This window comes from Oncorhynchus gorbuscha, linkage group LG07 (genome assembly GCF_021184085.1).
Source record: "Oncorhynchus gorbuscha isolate QuinsamMale2020 ecotype Even-year linkage group LG07, OgorEven_v1.0, whole genome shotgun sequence".
In the NCBI taxonomy this organism is placed as follows: domain Eukaryota; kingdom Metazoa; phylum Chordata; class Actinopteri; order Salmoniformes; family Salmonidae; genus Oncorhynchus; species Oncorhynchus gorbuscha.
Window position 1 is genome coordinate 69,798,841 of NC_060179.1, and position 18,207 is coordinate 69,817,047.

Sequence of the window (18,207 nt, forward strand, 5' to 3'; positions counted from 1 at the left end):
TATCTGTCACCAAACCCACTGGCTCCAGGTCATCTATAAGTTGTTGCTAGGTAAAGCCCCGCCTTATCTCAGCTCACTGGTCACCATAGCAGCAACCACCCGCAGCACGCGCTCCAGCAGGTATATTTCACTGGTCACCCCCAAAGCCAATTCCTCCTCCGGCCGCCTTTTCTTCCAGTTCTCTGCTGCCAATGACTGGAACGACCTGCAAAAATCACTGAAACTGGAGACTCATATCTCCCTCACTAGCTTTAAGCAATAGCTGTCAGAGCAGTTCACAGATCACTGCACTTGTACATAGCCAATCTGTAAATAGCCCATCCAACTACCTCATCACCATATTGTTATTTATTTTGCATCCCAGTACCGCTACTTGCACACTCATCTTCTGCACATCTATCATCCCAGTGTTTAATCTGCCATACTGTAATAATTTCGCCACTATGGCCTATTTATTGCCTCACCCTCCTTATCCTACCTCATTTGCACACACTGTATATAGACTTTCTCTATTGTATTATTGACTGTATGTTTGTTTATTCCATGTGTAACTCTGTGTTGTTGTTTGTGTCGCACTGCTTTGCTTTATCTTGGCCAGGTTGCAGTTGTAAATGAGAACTTGTTCTCAACTAGCCTACCTGGTTAAATAAAGGTGAAATAAATCAAATGAACGGGGTGCCGGGAGGGGTGTCACCAGTACCTGAAAGGTGAAGTTGAGTGGCTGGAAGTTACACTCCATGTCCTCCAGCTGGACGAAGCGAGAGGCATCGATGGAGTTCCCATACTCAAAGGACGTCGGGTTCACCACACTGTGGACAGACGGACGGACAGAGACAGACAGAATGTCAGGCATCAAGGCAGACAGGCAAGCAGATGGACAGTTAGACAGTTCAACTAACAGTCAGTCAGTCAGACAGACAGTAATTGGTATTGCACATTACCAACAGATTCACAATATCAAATCACTTTTTTTTGTGTAGGTCTCTATGTTTTATATATAAATTGACTGTAAGAGAGGGTGATTAAAGACTGGTGTGTGTTGTCCAGATGTTTTCTTTGTGTCATGCGGGGGAGGAAGGCTGTTCTGTTGTTGTGAGAATGGAACATTTCAGCTTGAAAGCCCTTTATCTCTAGCTGCATTTTATCAGAGAGATAGTTAGTTCAGAGAGAGAGAGAGCGAGGGACAGACACAGAGAGGGAAACACACAGAGAGAGAGAGAGACAAGAGAAACAGAGAGAGACAGACATAAAGAGAGCATAAATCAGAGAAAATGGAGAGAGAGATGCAATGTCCAAATGGCCAAGTTCCTCCACAGGGAGAAAACAGCTCAGCTACAGCTCTGTTGTCTGATAATGTAACTCAGCTCTGTCTGTCTGGTGACTTTAATCTGTCAAGAGGCTTAGAACAGAGCTGTAGAGACCAGGCAGACACACAAACTAGCAGAGAAACTGAGCATTAGTTTGACTACCACTTTGATCTTAATGTGACCATTTATATTAATCTTGATACAGTTAAAATAAACAGAGTGACTGTCTCTCAGCTTGATTTTAGCCTACCATTTTAGCATGCAGTCCAAGCTGCTTGATACTGTATATTTGAATAATCCATGGTGTTGTCTAGTGACTTCATCTGATAGCATATGCGTAGCATAAATTCAGAGTCTACGCACCCAGACAGTATGGGAATGTAGTGTGTTTGGCCCATAGAGATAGTTAGAGGATTCAACTTTGATATAACACTTTTTTTTGCATGGGCATTGCCATCTTCTTCTTGAGTGCTATGGTTTGTAAATGGCTTTAAGCTATATCAACGCCATCTAGTGGTAACAATAAATGAATTACAATATTTGGTTCAGGACTCCAGCACTGCAGATGGCGGTAAATCACCAATATTAGCTTTACGCTTTTTTCAAACACAAAATAAGAAACAAATGGACTACTTTAAAATGGTGATAGCCTTAATGGCGCTGCCCATGCTGGCACAGATGCTGTAATAGCACAGACACAAAGATCTTTCAATCTCTATGGTTTGGCCTAACTGTAATGAATGGCTTATAGTATGTCTACAGTTAGCAGACCACTCCCATTGCAGACAAAGTAATTATGTTTTGTCCTCTTGCGCATTTTGAACCACTTACCCAGTGATAGTTGTGTCTACCTCATGGACCAGTGGGATAGACAGATCCAAGGTGTTGTCCAACAGTTTATGTTCAGGGTTGGCACTACAATGAGAAAACAATAACAGGCATTTAACATGTAGTCAATGATGGCAATTTTCAGCATAGTGATTCAAGTACAAATCTTTGTATTCTTGACAGCAACATGAAAGAGAAAGTTAGCTAGGTCTTAAATTCTTCTGTCAAAGAAAGAAAGGTATTTTTTCCACTGCTAACTTCACTAATCTGGCAACTTGAAGTTATTCACCCCTCCCAGCCTTATACGACAGCAGACCCTTCTGGTCTTATGTGAAAGCAGTTGTAGCCATAGCCGCGGGAAGAAGGGGTACGGAGGGTACTGAAGCACCCCCTGAAAAATCTAAATATAGAATAATAATCAGAATTTTAAAAGAAAATCTACTTTTTTGAAATATATACTTTTTCACAAAAGTAGTGCACTGGGCCTTTACTAGTATTGGCGGACCAATATAGACATCTGTAATATTTTTTATTCTGTTACATGCTTCCTTCTTTTCACTCTGTCAATTAGGTTAGTATTGTGGAGTAACTACACTTGTTGTTAATCCATCCTCAGTTTTCTTCTATCACCGTCTCATGGTGAAATCATGCCAGTTTCATTCCTCTCTGGCAACAGAGTTAGGAAGGCAGCCTCTATCTTTGTAGTGACCATCCAAACTGTAATTAATAACTTAATTATGCTCAAAGGGATATTCAACGTCCGTTTTTTTCTTTTTACCCATCTACCAAAAGGTGCCCTTCTTTGCGAGGCATTGGAAAACCTGGTCTCTGTGGTTGAATATGTGTTTGAAATGCACTGCTTGACTGAGGGTCCTTACAGATAATTGTATGTGGGGGTACAGCGATGAGGAAGTCATTAAAAATGTATGTTAAACACTATTATTGCACAAACAGTGAGTCCATACAACTTATTACGTAATTTGTTAAGAACATTTTTTACTCCTGAACTTATTTAGGCATGCCATAACAAAGGGCTTGAATACTTGTTGACTTAAGACATTTCAGCTTTTCATCTTTAATTACTTAGCAAAAAAATTCAAAAACATAATTCCACTTTGACATTAAAGGGTATTGGGTAGACCAGTTACAAAAATATATACATTTAGTATATTTGAAATTCAGGCTGTAACACAACAAAATGTGTAAAAATCAAGGGGTGCGATTACTTTCTGAAGGCTCTGTATGTGTGTGTATGTTTACATTTACATTACATTTAAGTCATTTAGCAGATGTATGTTTAGGGGAGGACTTCTACTCTGACTACCAGGCATGATTCGCAAAGTGTACAAAGGAAATGTAAATATTTTACCAGTCTATATGGAGTGTATACATCTTCTCATTACCAACAAATGGTCCTGGGTTAGGCTTACCTTACACTAACAACTTTCCCTTTTACTCAACGTACAGCGTCTCAACGTACAGCGTCTCAACGTACAGCGTCTCAACTTACCTTTTTGCATGAACTACAAACTGCAATGTCTCATTTTCCCCTGAAAGCCGGCTTGTGTCGAAGATCACTGCAAGATGATACTGAGGAAAGACAAGGTAAGAGGAGAAGTATTGGGGAAAGCTTTTAGTAAAGTGACATGATGTATATCAAGTAGTTGTCAAAATCATTAGTTTGCTTTTCAGGCTCTGCATAGTGACATGGCCCAGTGACTGCAGACGATACTGTAAGTGTATACTATGCTATCCTGTTGTGGTTGTGTTTATAACAACTAGACACTACATGGTATGTATGGAAAGACGTTTATGTCTAACCTACAAACAGACAAGTATTGACTGTAAAAAATGCATATGTAAAAGTTCAGTGATTATGTTTAGGACAGCTACATTAGTCTGTGCTCTTGCGAAAGGAAATGTTGTGCTTGGGTAAGGATAACAACTAAACACTGAATGGTATGTTTGGTATGGGAAAACTGATGTAAAAACTACAAAACGTATTGTCTGTAAAACATTTAGAATATGTAAACAATCTGCCAAGACCATTAGGAGCTATACCTTAGTCTGTGCTTTAAAAAAAAGGTTGTGCTTGGGTAAAGACAACAGGACACTATCTATAGCATGGTAACTGTATAATACATGGATTTAAACATTTTGCCATGACAATTAGGAGCTATACCTTAGTCTGTGCTCTCATGAAGGGAAATCCCACGCTGCATTTGAGGAAGTCTAAATCAACAAGACCACAGGAAATACCCTTCTCTTCCTTCAATAGATAAACACACAGGGAGGGAGGAATGGGGGAGGACGGAGGGAGTGAGAACCAAGGTGAACGCAGCATAAAGAAAATATGATCACGGTGAAAACCTCACTTCACATTATATAGCTGTGCCTCGGAGGAAAAATGACTTATTGAAAGGAGAAACACAGACAGAGGGATGGGGGATGGGGGATGGAGAAAGAGCGAGCGAGAGAGAAAGAACGGGCGAGAGAGGGGAGAGAGCATGAGTGCAAGAGACAGAGAAAGAGGGGACAGCCAAAGACACAGTATTAGAGAATGAGTGAGCCATGGTGAAAGCATTGAGAGGAGCCAATGGAAATGACAATGAACAGAGCTGATTCATCCACTTCACCATACAGTATATACATACTGACATTAAAAGCTGTGCCTGTGAGGAGAACGTATAGTACAGTGTATAAACTGACTAGATATTAGCTCCTACAAAAACATTTCATATTTTTACAATGCAGGTAAACATTTAGCTAATATAATATATATAATAATAATATATGCCATTTAGCAGACGCTTTTATCCAAAGCGACTTACAGTCATGTGTGCATACGTTCTACGTATGGGTGGTCCCGGGGATCGAACCCACTACCCTGGCGTTACAAGCGCCATGCTCTACCAACTGAGCTACAGGAGGACCAAAAAATGATGTACGCTCAATTTTTTTAAAGATCACACTCCAAACTCTCTTGTCCCTGCAGGAGAGGACGGTAGTAAAAGAGGGAGGACAACCTCTAATTAGCGCAGGTAATAGGTCCTGGTTAAAAGTAGTACACTATATAGGTAATAGGTCCTGGTTAAAAGTAGTACACTATATAGGTAATAGGTCCTGGTTAAAAGTAGTACACTATATATAGGAAATAGGTCCTGGTTAAAAGTAGTACACTATATAGGGAATAGGTCCTGGTTAAAAGTAGTACACTATATAGGGAATAGGTCCTGGTTAAAAGTAGTACACTATATAGGGAATAGGTCCTGGTTAAAAGTAGTACACTATATAGGTAATAGGTCCTGGTTAAAAGTAGTACACTATATAGGTAATAGGTCCTGGTTAAAAGTAGTACACTATATAGGGAATAGGGTGCCATTTAGGATGCCGCCTGTGTGTTTGGAAGCTTGTCTAAACAGAAGAGAGCTTCACCGGCTGGACTGTATAAACACTGTGTGTGTGTGTGTGTGTGTAAACACTCGGACTCTGAGAGGAGGAAGAATTCAAACAGTGAGAGTTCACTAAGGGGCTGCTGATTCTGTGTGTGTGTGTGTGGGGGGGGCACATTGTGTGTGTATGTGTGTGCTGTATGTGTGTGCAGGTGTGTGACCACATGTGTGTGGAGGAGGAGGAGGAGGAGGAGGAGGATAAAAGTAAGAAGGCTGTGACACATCTCAACTTTGACAAGTTCACTGATAAAAACAGACAAAGTAGTGCTTCTGGAATGTTCAGCAGAGCTGGAAGAGGTAAATCAATGGACAACAAATATATTCATTTATGCCTGCACGGAATCCTACTGAAGCTTTTGCACTGAATCCTACTGCAGATTTTTAATCTTTTAAAATACTGTATTATTATTTATACAATTGTCAGCTTGGAAAAAAGCTAAATAGTATCAAAAGTCTTCAATGAACTACTACAGCACAGGTGTGAAACTCATTCCAGGGAGGGCCTAGTGTTTTTAGTTGTTCCATTAAATGAATCCCTATACAAACAAGTGTGGGGAGTTCCTTACTAATTAGTCACCTTAATTCATCAATCAAGTACAAAGGAGTAGGGAAAATCCGCAGACTCTCAGCCCTCCGTGGAATGAATTTGACACCTGTGAACTACAGTATTCATAAGGGAACTACAGCGATTCCTAACCTCAACTGGACTTTACCTAAACTACTAACTTCTGGATATGCTGCATACGAGAGATATAGTTTAGAGATGTGCTGCTTATTTACCAGGGAGATAGATTAGAGATGAGAAATGTGCTGCTTATTTACCAGGGAGATAGATTAGAGATGAGAAATGTGCTGCTTATTTACCAGGGAGATAGATTAGAGATGAGAAATGTGCTGCTTATTTACCAGGGAGATAGATTAGAGATGAGAAATGCGCTGCTTATTTACCAGGGAGATAGATTAGAGATGAGAAATGTGCTGCTTATTTACCAGGGAGATAGATTAGAGATGAGAAATGTGCTGCTTATTTACCAGGGAGATAGATTAGAGATGAGAAATGTGCTGCTTATTTACCAGGGAGATAGATTAGAGATGAGAAATGTGCTGCTTATTTACCAGGGAGATAGATTAGAGATGAGAAATGTGCTGCTTATTTACCAGGGAGATAGATTAGAGATGAGAAATGTGCTGCTTATTTACCAGGGAGATAGATTAGAGATGAGAAATGTGCTGCTTATTTACCAGGGAGATAGATTAGAGATGAGAAATGTGCTGCTTATTTACCAGGGAGATAGATTAGAGATGAGAAATGTGCTGCTTATTTACCAGGGAGATAGATTAGAGATGAGAAATGTGCTGCTTATTTACCAGGGAGATAGATTAGAGATGAGAAATGTGCTGCTTATTTACCAGGGAGATAGATTAGAGATGAGAAATGTGCTGCTTATTTACCAGGGAGATAGATTAGAGATGAGAAATGTGCTGCTTATTTACCAGGGAGATAGATTAGAGATGAGAAATGTGCTGCTTATTTACCAGGGAGATAGATTAGAGATGAGAAATGTGCTGCTTATTTACCAGGGAGATAGATTAGAGATGAGAAATGTGCTGCTTAATTACCAGGGAGATAGATTAGAGATGAGAAATGTGCTGCTTATTTATCAGGGAGATAGATTAGAGATGAGAAATGTGCTGCTTATTTACCAGGGAGATAGATTAGAGATGAGAAATGTGCTGCTTATTTACCAGGGAGATAGATTAGAGATGAGAAATGTGCTGCTTATTTACCAGGGAGATAGATTAGAGATGAGAGATGTGCTGTTTATTTACCAGGGAGATAGATTAGAGATGAGAAATGTGCTGCTTATTTACCAGGGAGATAGATTAGAGATGAGAGATGTGCTGCATATTTACCAGGGAGATAGATTAGAGATGAGAAATGTGCTGCTTATTTACCAGGGAGATAGATTAGAGATGAGAGATGTGCTGCTTATTTACCAGGGAGATAGATTAGAGATGAGAAATGTGCTGCTTAATTACCAGGGAGATAGATTAGAGATGAGAAATGTGCTGCTTAATTACCAGGGAGATAGATTAGAGATGAGAAATGTGCTGCTTAATTACCAGGGAGATAGATTAGAGATGAGAGATTTGCTGCATATTTAACAGTCGTTACCTCTCCCTCCTCTGCTCACACACTTACGAGGAAAACATAAATCCACACACCTCTCATTACAAAGTCTCACCCTCCTCCTCTTCTTCTTTTTGCGATAGCACCTACCAACTATTACCAGTCATTAGATTTACCCTCTTTTGCTCACACCATGATGAGGAAACATCATTCCACACACCTATCATCCAGCCTCCCCTCCTTCTTCCACTCTTCCCTCCCTTACTCATCAGTTTCCCAGCTACAGGCCAGGGTGGGGTGGGGGGTTAGGGTGGGGCCCACATCCCCCCAAACCTACTACTCTCCCACAGCCACCTGTATGGATGCAACAGGGATCCCAGTAGAGAGGGAGGGGACCCCAACAGGACTGGAACTGATGGAGAAATTTCCTAGCTATTTCCTGTATTCCTTCCATGCTGCTGTGCAAACAGTGCTGGGTCTTCAGGGAAGGAGGTGGGCTGGTGGGGTGATATACCACAGTGTGCCATCTCCACAAGAAAGCCAGTGAAGAACAAACATAACATACAACCCATATTTATGTTGATTTATTTCCCCTTCTGTACTTTAACTATTTCCACAACACTGTACATAGCAATAGTATAACATTTGAAATGTCTCTATTCCTTTGAAACTTTTGTTTGTTTATTGTCTATTCCATTTGCTTTGGCAATGTAAACATATGTTCTCCATGCCAATGAAGCCCTTTGAATTGAGAACAACAGTCAGTGAGTGAGTGAGTGAGTGAGTGAGTGAGTGAGTGAGTGAGTGAGTGAGTGAGTGAGTGAGTGAGTGAGTGAGTGAGTGAGTGAGTGAGTGAGAGAGAGAGAGAGGGGAGACTTGGGCAGAGTGGGGAGACTAGGGCAGAGTGTGGAAATTGGGGCAGAGGGGACTACCAGCTGTTTGATAATCTCTCTCTCTCTTCCACACTATCTCTCTTTATCCATTTTTCTGGTCTTTCTTTCTCCATCTCACTTTTAATGATCTTCCTCTCTCTGTCACTCTTTCTCTGGTTGTTTCCTATTTTTCTCCCTCTGGCCTCCTTCTCTCTCCCATTTTCTCTGGTCTTCTGTAGTCATGAACAGATTCATGTTTGGGATTTGGAAAAATGGCAGACCTCTAATTTTCTTCCCTCTCTTTATTACCCCCTCACCCTCCTTTCCCTCTCTTCTCCACTCGCTCTGGTCTTCCTCCGTCTTCCACGTCTCATGTTAGGATTCTGACAAATGGCAGACCCAGTAAATCTCACTGGGTTTATTTAGGTTGTTTTAGTTTCAGCAGAAGGCTTCAGTGGAGTCGTAGTTTGGTGGGAATTACTTTACCCATGAGACCTATCAGTCCCAAAATATTTCACTCACTACCCCTTGGCAGTTACACTTCAATGTTTGTTGAGATCTTTAAGGTGGAAGCAAAATGGCGGAAGCTCCACCACTAAAATGCTTTTATCTATCCAGACTTTACATATTTTTAAACATTGAATGGTTAGAGCCAAGGGGAAGGTGTAAGGAACGAATTGACGCAAACTGATAGAGCTTGAAAAATAGGACATGATTAAAATGAGGCTGTATCTTTCACCCTCTGTAGTCTACCTCTTCTATGGCTAAACAACTGTGACTAGAACTCTCTACTTTCTTCTGCTTCATAAAGAACTACAAGCATGATTTACCCTTGATTTACCACCTTTATCTGTACAACAGGTTATGAGGAAGGACATACTCCTTAACCATGAGGTTTCATTGCCCCTGAAATTCCTGTTAAATCATCACGAGTTCGCAACCTCCTCCCTCCCTCCCTCCCTCCCTCCCTCCCTCCCTCCCTCCCTCCCTCCCTCCCTCCCTCCCTCCCTCCCCCTCCCTCCCTCCCTCCCTCCCTCCCTCCCTCCCTCCCTCCCTAACTCACATAGCATAACTCATCCTGTACTCTAAATAAATACTGATAGTGTTGTTGTTGTTGGCTAAGGATTTTGTGTTTGCAATGCTTTTTTTCGGTTTCTTTAGTTCAGTTCAGAAAAACCATACGAATTTGGACTTTGACAGCAGGACTTGGCAGTCTAAATAACAACACTGCTCTGGTTACATGATGAGCCCTCAAACCAGTACCACACCAGTACCCTGATGTCAATAGTCAGAACCTCTGCTAAAGGCATTTGGTTCCTTCTTACTTTACTGCAAAAGCCTCTAGCAGAGGTTCTGGCTGTCCCAAACCCCTGACCTGTCATGAGTAACATAAGCTTCCAAAACACAAACCTGGTGCTCCCTTCCCCAAACAATAAGCCCACCACCCAGCTCCACCTCATAACCCAGGCTCCTGTGCTTCGGTGTATGCCAGTGTGGCGACAGACATGGGTTCAAATACTATTTGAAATCATTTAAAATACTGGGCTTGATTTGGCGTGCCTAGTGCAATGGAACCAATAGAACAGTCACAAAAGTGACAACCTCACCAATCTGGCACTGTAGGCAGGTTAGACTAAACACTCAAATTATATGAAAGATTTCAAATAGTATTTGAACCAAGGTCTTCTGAACAGTGTGCTGTCTTTTGGCTCCCTGAGAAGTGAGACGATGTTGAGCTTCTGAAACCAATTCACCTCCCTGGTCTTAAGACAGCTCTGGTTGCAAGAACAACATTGACATCCCCCCTCAAAACACGGAGGGAACGGGAGTTTACGCTCGACTCCACACACACAGACACAGAAAGAAAGAACGAAAGAAAGAGCCTCATCCGAGAAACGGGAGCCGGGAGCTGACCCTTGCAGAACCATAGCGGAGCAGAGGTAGGTAGTATCAACACCTCCATCTTCAACCAGCAGGGAGAAGTAATTACTAAAGTCTCATACAGTAGTCAGACTAAGGCTGTTGCTGTGTGTGAGAATCGTGCAGACCTAGGTTAAAAAGTGATCTGAAATCAACTCAAATACTTTAGAATATATACTGTATTAGCTGTGCTTGATTGAAATTTCCTTATGCAATCGATCCAATTGAAAAGTCCAGAAAATTCAAACCCCCCCCACCTGGCACTCCAGGCAGCCTATTACTAATATTTCAAATATTATTTAAACCCAGGTCTGACTGTGAGAGACTCCTGTGTCTTCATTTAATATTGTTCCTTTCCTGTCTGTGACTTCCTGGTCCCGCTGGTCCCTCACCCTATTAGCTTCCCAGACAAAGAGAGACTCTGTTACAGGAGGTATCCCAATACTAAACGTCAACCTGAAGTTCATAGTTAATTAAATTAGCCAGGTGAAACTAAAACCCTTAAAATACTATTTGCGCAATACTTGAGTAAAATATTATTGTGCATATGGGTAAAATATTATTGTCTCTCACACTCTCATCTCTGACATGGCATCTATCTCAGGTATGATTAGATCTGTTCTGTTCTCCTTCCATACACGTGCACACTTCCCTTCCATACACGTGCACACTTCCCTTCCCTGCACTTGCACTCTTCCCCTCATGTAATTAAAAATGATTGAATGCTGGCTCAAATCTGTTTCACGTCATAGCACATAGTCACAGTGTTAGGGAGTTGTTGAATGAGGAGTAGTTTTGTTAGTTATTGTGCTCTTGCTAGGGTTAAAATGAAACTTTCCCCAAAAAATCATAGGTTTTTAAGAATTTGCACTTGTTGGATGCCATTTGTAGGATTTCCAGTTGTAGGATTCCCTTTCTGAGTATTCTCTCTTGATTCCAGGAATCTTCCAACAGGGGTTTCTGAAAAACTTGGGAATGTTGGGAAAGTTTCCGGAATTTGGCTACCCTATCTCTTGTTGACATGGTTCGTCTGTCCCTAGTCAGTAGTGCATGTGACAGAGTGACAGAAGGTCGGCCAAATTAACTACCTGAACTTGTCTCTCTATGTCTCTCTCTCCTCACAAAGTCTGGCTTCCTCTGTGCTCTCTTTTTTCTCTTCTCTCCTCTCTCTTCCCTCTCAGCTCCTACCTTCTTCTACACAACAGCCTGCACTAACAACAACAACATAACAACAATAACAGAACTACAGAAATAGAACAACAACCAACCCTCTGCCAGTAGTTGATATAGAAGACCTCTCTGGAGAAGTTGAAGTAGATATTGGTGTCGTAGGCATCGTCCCCTGCGTTGGAGATGGTCACGTTCAGAGAGACGTTCCTCACTCCTCCTAGGGCAAGGTGGGGATGGACGTGGAGCCTGGAGGCAGGAATATAATAGTTAACATTTTATTTGATAGGGAAAGAAACAATTAAAACATTGGGAGGGGTTACTCACTCCTTCCAGGGCAAGGTGGGGACAGACATGGAGCCTAGCAGGATGAGGAATCAGGCATTTCAGTTGATAAACTATTTCAGTTGATGAACTATTTCAGTTGATGAACCATTTCAGTTAATTAGTGCACAGTGCTGATTAACTGCATTTGTTTTCCATTCTCTGGAATCATTATGTATCGTCTCTAATTCAATAAGTAACACGTAGGCCTTTGTATAATACCTGTCTCAAAACTGCCACCATCTCTTAATGTGTTTTTCTTTATATAGAGACATTGCCCTGTGAGGTAGAAGTTATTATCATAACTACAGTGGAGTTATATCAGAGATATTTCACTCTACACACTGAATAACACCTGATTTTGGTTTCCAAACGTACAGACTGCCAATGATTCATACAACAAAGAGGAAAGGAAAAGACCTCCCTCACTAAATATGGAAAAGGCATGGATGGTTTCCAACCACAACGAGAGCCAATGAGGACGCATCATACTTCCACTGACCACACCCACACCTCCTCAGTGTGTACAGCATGACGTCAGTCAGCTTTCATAGAGGAGTGGTGAGCAGTGGCCAGAAAAGTAGAAACACACACCCATCCGCACAATATCAACGAAGTGAGTGGCCAAACAGAGGAACAGACTGTCTGTCTGTCTGTGTTCTTTACCCAGAAAGCAGCAGTTTCCCATGGAGTCTCAGGTCAGCAGCACAGTCATCAGACAGGCAGTTCTTCTCAAACCATGTCTAGAAGAGGAAACATAACAGAGAGAGGGAGTGAGAGAGATCGAGAGGATATTGAGGAAGTGAGAAAGGGAGTGAGAGAGAGAGAGGCCGAGAGTTTATATGTCCTCACAGTTCCGGTCTGAACACGCGTACACACACACAAACTAGAGGGCAGTGTTGTGTTGTGGTTAATGTGGGATAAATCGACTGGTGAACTGCCATTGCAGCGCTGACGGTCGTGTGTGTGTGTGTGCATGCGTGCGTGAGTGCGCATGTGTGTGTGGCTACAGGATGGCTAGTCTCCAAGAATCACTTGCTTTATATTATCAGATTTAAATAAATAAAAAATTTAGTCAGTCATCCAGAACAGCGCTGTCCATTCACTTGGTCTGAAGAAACTGAAATACAGTCTGAGCCCCAAATAGAACCCTACTCCTTATGGAGTGCATTGCTTTTGACTACTTTTAAGGGGGAAAAGGGAGAGATTTGGGATGCAGACAGACAGTACAGTGCTGTTGCAGCCCATGAAAGTCCACAGAAATAGTTCCGTAAGTATTGAAAGATGCAAAAAGTTGCTAATTCTCCACTTTTTAATGAGCACAAGTGGTGGAAATGGGAGTAGAGGGATGATTATTTAAATTTTGGTGGGTGTAGAGGAGGGGTGGTGGGTGTAGAGGAGGGGTGGTGGGTGTAGAGGAGGGGTGGTTGGCGGTAGAGGAGGGGTGGGTGTAGAGGAGGAGGGGTGGGTGTAGAGGAGGGCTGGGTGGGGGTAGAGGGCTGGGTGGGGGTAGAGGAGGGCTGGGTGGGGGTAGAGGAGGGCTGGGTGGGTGGGTGTAGAGAAGGGGTGGGTGTAGAGGAGGGGTGGGTGTAGAGGAGGGGTGGGTGGGGGTAGAGGAGGGTGGGTGGGGGTAGAGGAGGGTGGGTGGGGGTAGAGGAGGGGTGGGTGGGGGTAGAGGAGGGGTGGTGGGGGTAGAGGAGGGTGGGTGGGGGTAGAGGAAGGGTGGTGTGGGTAGAGGAGGGGTGTGTGCTAGAAAAATAATTTATTTCAAGGAAAGAAAACACAGTGGTAACACCAAGTGGTAACTGAAACCACCTCGTTATAACGATCATTTGAGGTTATTTCTTTGAGGTTATTTCTTTGACATTCCTCTGCTGATACAGAGGAAGACGTGACTTTGCTTTCAGGTACCATGGTTAGAGGATGGATTCTTAAAATATTCCTACAACTTAAAGGAAATTAATATACTGTATATTTAAATTAAACTCTGATAGACTCAGTGATTTTTCAGTATTGAAATGTCTTGGCTCCGACCACTGCCACGCTCCCGCCACTCCCACTACCTAAGCTCCATTTTGATCCAGAATAAAACAATGGTATTGGAGTGATTTCGGGGGGTAAATCAGACCTGGACTCAAATCTGGGTCCAGCGACTGTCAATCAAACACCTTAACTGTTACACCAAAACTCTTAGTAAGGTTGCTAGGTGTTGTCACTACATTATGTTGTGTGTGAGTATTTCAACCTACGTATAGGCAACACAAAACCTGTTACCTCATTCAACCTACATATAGGCAACACAACAACTGTAGCCTGTTATCTCAATCAACAGACATATAGGTAGTGGTGTTAAGTACTTAAGTGAAAATACTTGAAAGTACTACTTAAGTAATTTTGGGGGTTATCTGTACTTTACTTTTACTTAACTACATTCCTAAAGAAAATATTGTACTTTTTGCTCCATACTTTTTCCCAAAGCACCCAAAATGACTCGTTATATTTTGAATGCTTAGCAGGACAGGAACATGGTCTAATTCACACATTTGTGATTTGTTTCAGGAAACTAGGCGGATGTCGTTTTAGCCACAGAAAAAGTCAGCAACCTTCCCGCTAGCCATGATTGGCTGAGATAATGAGTGGGTTGGACATGCCGAGAGATGTGTTCAGATTGGTCTGCCATGTAGCATGCTTCTGTTTATTTGAGCTGGTCAGTATGTGTAGGTAACCCTTTCTAACGTGGCTTTTTTTTTAGAAAGATATCACGTAGTAGAGCTGCATAAGTGTTGCTCTCCACTTTATGGAGGACCAAGTTTTGAAATCAGTGGAAGTAGAGTATGATAGTTAAGGAGATGGAGAAAACACCTATCTCAGGATTACATCTTCAAACTAAGGGCAACCTTGGCATCCGTGATAGGGAGAAGCGTCCATCCATGTATAACGGTTAAGATAATCTAGCTAGCAAAATGTTCAGATATTATACGTGTCAGGAAGTCATTAGTGTACTGTTAACTAGTTAGCGAACATTAGCTGGCTGGCTCGCTAGCTAATGTGATGTGCATGATCTGTGTAGTAATATTATACATGTCTCAGAGCCATTTGCTTTGCTAATTTAACATAATGTTAGCTAGATAACATTGAACCTGGTTGGTTAGCTACCTGCAGATTCATGCAGGGTAATAACGTCATGAGTTGGGATTATGGTCCATTGTTCAGCTAGCTACATGTCTTAACAAAAGACTCCAATATCCAAGTAAATATTTCAATAGAATGTTCAAGATGTCACTGCGACATCTGCTGATAGACGTAGCTGGAAAATGTGTTCTGGCTATCTACTCTGATTTCAGAGTACTCTCGTCTGAGTGTGCCAGAGCGCAGAATAACTGACGAAATTACGAACACTCAACACTCGTTGAATATGGCCAGCGTCAGAAACATTGGCAATAAAGTACAATAAAATTGTTGCCAGCCTAACCAGCTCTGCTAGGGCAAGTAAAATGGTCAGAGTGAGGTGTTCTCTCATTTGTGTCTGGAAGTAGCTCTCAAGCTAGCAAACGTTGGCCAGTTAGCTTGGGTGCTTGACTGCTGTTAGGACAGAACGCTCGGATCAACCCTGCTCCTCAGCCAGAGCGTCCAGTGTGCACTCTGAACACTCTTAGAGCGAAACACTCTGAATTTACAAACGTATAATCTGACAACGCTCTGAGTTTACGAATGCCCAGAGCACACTCTGGCACTCCAGATTCAATTTATGAACACACCCATAGTATAATGCTTTTAGTCTTTAATTCTTTGGTAGTTTAGCACATGGCCTCATATCTGAATCGTTAAAGAGATTTAAAGACCATTTTCTCAAAAGTGAGGTTACAAGTTTATCAATTTTCAAAACAGAATTACTTTGCCATTGTTCAACTGGAGTGTATGATATACCATTTTCTAGCTCGGAGTCTCTAAATGTATTTAAAGTAAAAAACACAATTTCAAATGTTTATAGAGAAGACCAAATTGAGCCGGTCGATCACATTTATCAAGAGAACATCCCTGGTCATCCCTACTGCCTCTGATCAGGAGGACTCACTAAACACATGCTTCATTTGTAAATGATGTCTGAGTGTTGGAGTGTACTCCTGGCTATCCGCAAATAAAATAAACAACAAGAAAATGGCGCCATCTTGTCACGACTCCTACCGAAGGTGCCTCCCCTTCCTGTTCGGGTGGCGCTCGGCGTTCGTCGTCACCGGCCTACTAGCTGCCACTGATCATTTTCCCACTTTCTGTTGATTGGTTTCACCTGTGTTGTGTTTAAGCTGATTAGTTGGGCTATAATTACCAGAAGGCCCGCCTGCTCTTTGTGCGGGATTGTTTTGTGTGACTTGTGTGGGGTTTGTGTGAGGTTTACGTGTTTCCCATTTGGTGGGGTTTTGCTGGACTGTTTAAGTCCCCGTGTTTGGGGCATTTGGTTTGTGTGCGCCCTGTGTTTCGTGTGGTGGCTTATGTTCGCCGGTACTGCATTAAATAGCACTCCCCTGAACTCTCTGCTTCCTGCGCCTGACTTCACACCCACTACACCAAGAACGTTACACATCTGGTTTGCTTAATATAAGGAATTTGAAAGAATTTAGACATTTACTGTTGATGTTTAAGTATATTTGAGCAATTACATTTACTTTTGATAGTTAAGTATATAATTCACTATATGGTGGCAGGTAGCCTGGTGGTTAGAGCGTTGGACTTAACCTGAAAGATTGTAAGATCGAATCCCCGGGCTGACAAGGTAAAAATCTGTCGTTCTGCACCAGAACAAGGTAGTTAACCCACTGTTCCTAGGCCGTCATTGAAAATAAGAATTTGTTCTTAATTGACTTGCCTATTTAAATAACTGCTCAAAAAAATAAAGGGAACACTTAAACAACACAATGTAACTCCAAGTCAATCACACTTCTGTGAAATCAAACTGTCCACTTAGGAAGTAACACTGATTGACAATACATTTCAAATGCTGTTGTGCAAATGGAATAGACAACAGGTGGAAATTATAGGCATTTAGAAAGACACCCCCAATAAAGGAGTGGTTCTGCAGGTGGTGACCACAGACCACTTCTCAGTTCCTATGGTTCCTGGCTGATGTTTTGGTCACTTTTGAATGCTGGCGGTGCTTTCAGTCTAGTGGTAGCATAAGACGGAGTCTACAACCCACAAGTGGCTCAGGTAGTGCAGCTCATCCAGGATGGCACATCAATGCGAGATGTGGCAAGAAGGTTTGCTGTGTCTGTCAGCGTAGTGTCCAGAGCATGGAGGCGCTACTAGGAGACAGGCCAGTACATCAGGAGACGTGGAGGAGGCCGTAGGAGGGCAACAACCCAGCAGCAGGACCGCTACCTCCGCCTTCGTGCAAGGAGGAGCAGGAGGAGCACTGCCAGAGCCCTGCAAAATGACCTCCAGCAGGCCAGAAATGTGCATGTGTCTGCTCAAACGGTCAGCAACAGACTCCATGAGGGTGGTATGAGGGCCCGACGTCCACAGGTGGGGGTTGTGCTTACAGCCCGACACCGTGAGCCCGACACCGTGCAGGACGTTTGGCATTTGCCAGAGAACACCAAGATTGGCAAATTCGCCACTGGCGCCCTGTGGTCTTCACAGATGAAAGCAGGTTCACACTGAGCACATGTGACAGACGTGACAGTCTGGAGACGCCGTGGAGAATGTTCTGCTGCATGCAACATCCTCCAGCATGACCGGTTTGGAGGTGGGTCAGTCATGGTGTGGGGTGGCATTTCTTTGGGGGGCCGCACAGCCCTCCATGTGCTCGCCAGAGGTAGCCTGACTGCCATTAGGTACCGAGATGAGATCCTCAGACCCCTTGTGAGACCATATGCTGGTGTTGTTGGCCCTGGGGTCCTCCTAATGCAAGACAATGCTAGACCTCATGTGGCTGGAGTGTGTCAGCAGTTCCTGCAAGAGGAAGGCATTGATGCTTTGGACTGGCCCGCACGTTCCCCAGATCTGAATCCAATTGAGCACATCTGGGACATCATGTCTCGCTCCATCCACCAACGCCACGTTGCACCAGACTGTCCAGGAGTTGGCGGATGCTTTAGTCCAGGTCTGGGAGGAGATCCCTCAGGTGACCATCCGCCACCTCATCAGGAGCATGCCCAGGCGTTGTAGGGAGGTCATACAGGCATGTGGAGGCCACACACACTACTGAG

At 42.9% G+C, this 18,207-nt stretch overlaps 1 protein-coding gene across 1 annotated transcript in view; it reads right to left on the minus strand.

The window, feature by feature from the left end:
* The window catches only part of itga9 (integrin, alpha 9), a 150,185-nt gene that overhangs the window by 21,255 nt on the left and 110,723 nt on the right, over window positions 1-18,207 (minus strand). The window contains exons 17-22 of the mRNA XM_046357366.1: window positions 12,668-12,744; window positions 11,779-11,926; window positions 4,318-4,404; window positions 3,646-3,725; window positions 2,139-2,222; window positions 701-809 (exon numbers count right to left, since the gene is read on the minus strand). Coding sequence (XP_046213322.1) covers window positions 701-809; window positions 2,139-2,222; window positions 3,646-3,725; window positions 4,318-4,404; window positions 11,779-11,926; window positions 12,668-12,744 — 585 coding nt within the window. The remainder of the gene's footprint in view (window positions 1-700; window positions 810-2,138; window positions 2,223-3,645; window positions 3,726-4,317; window positions 4,405-11,778; window positions 11,927-12,667; window positions 12,745-18,207) is intronic.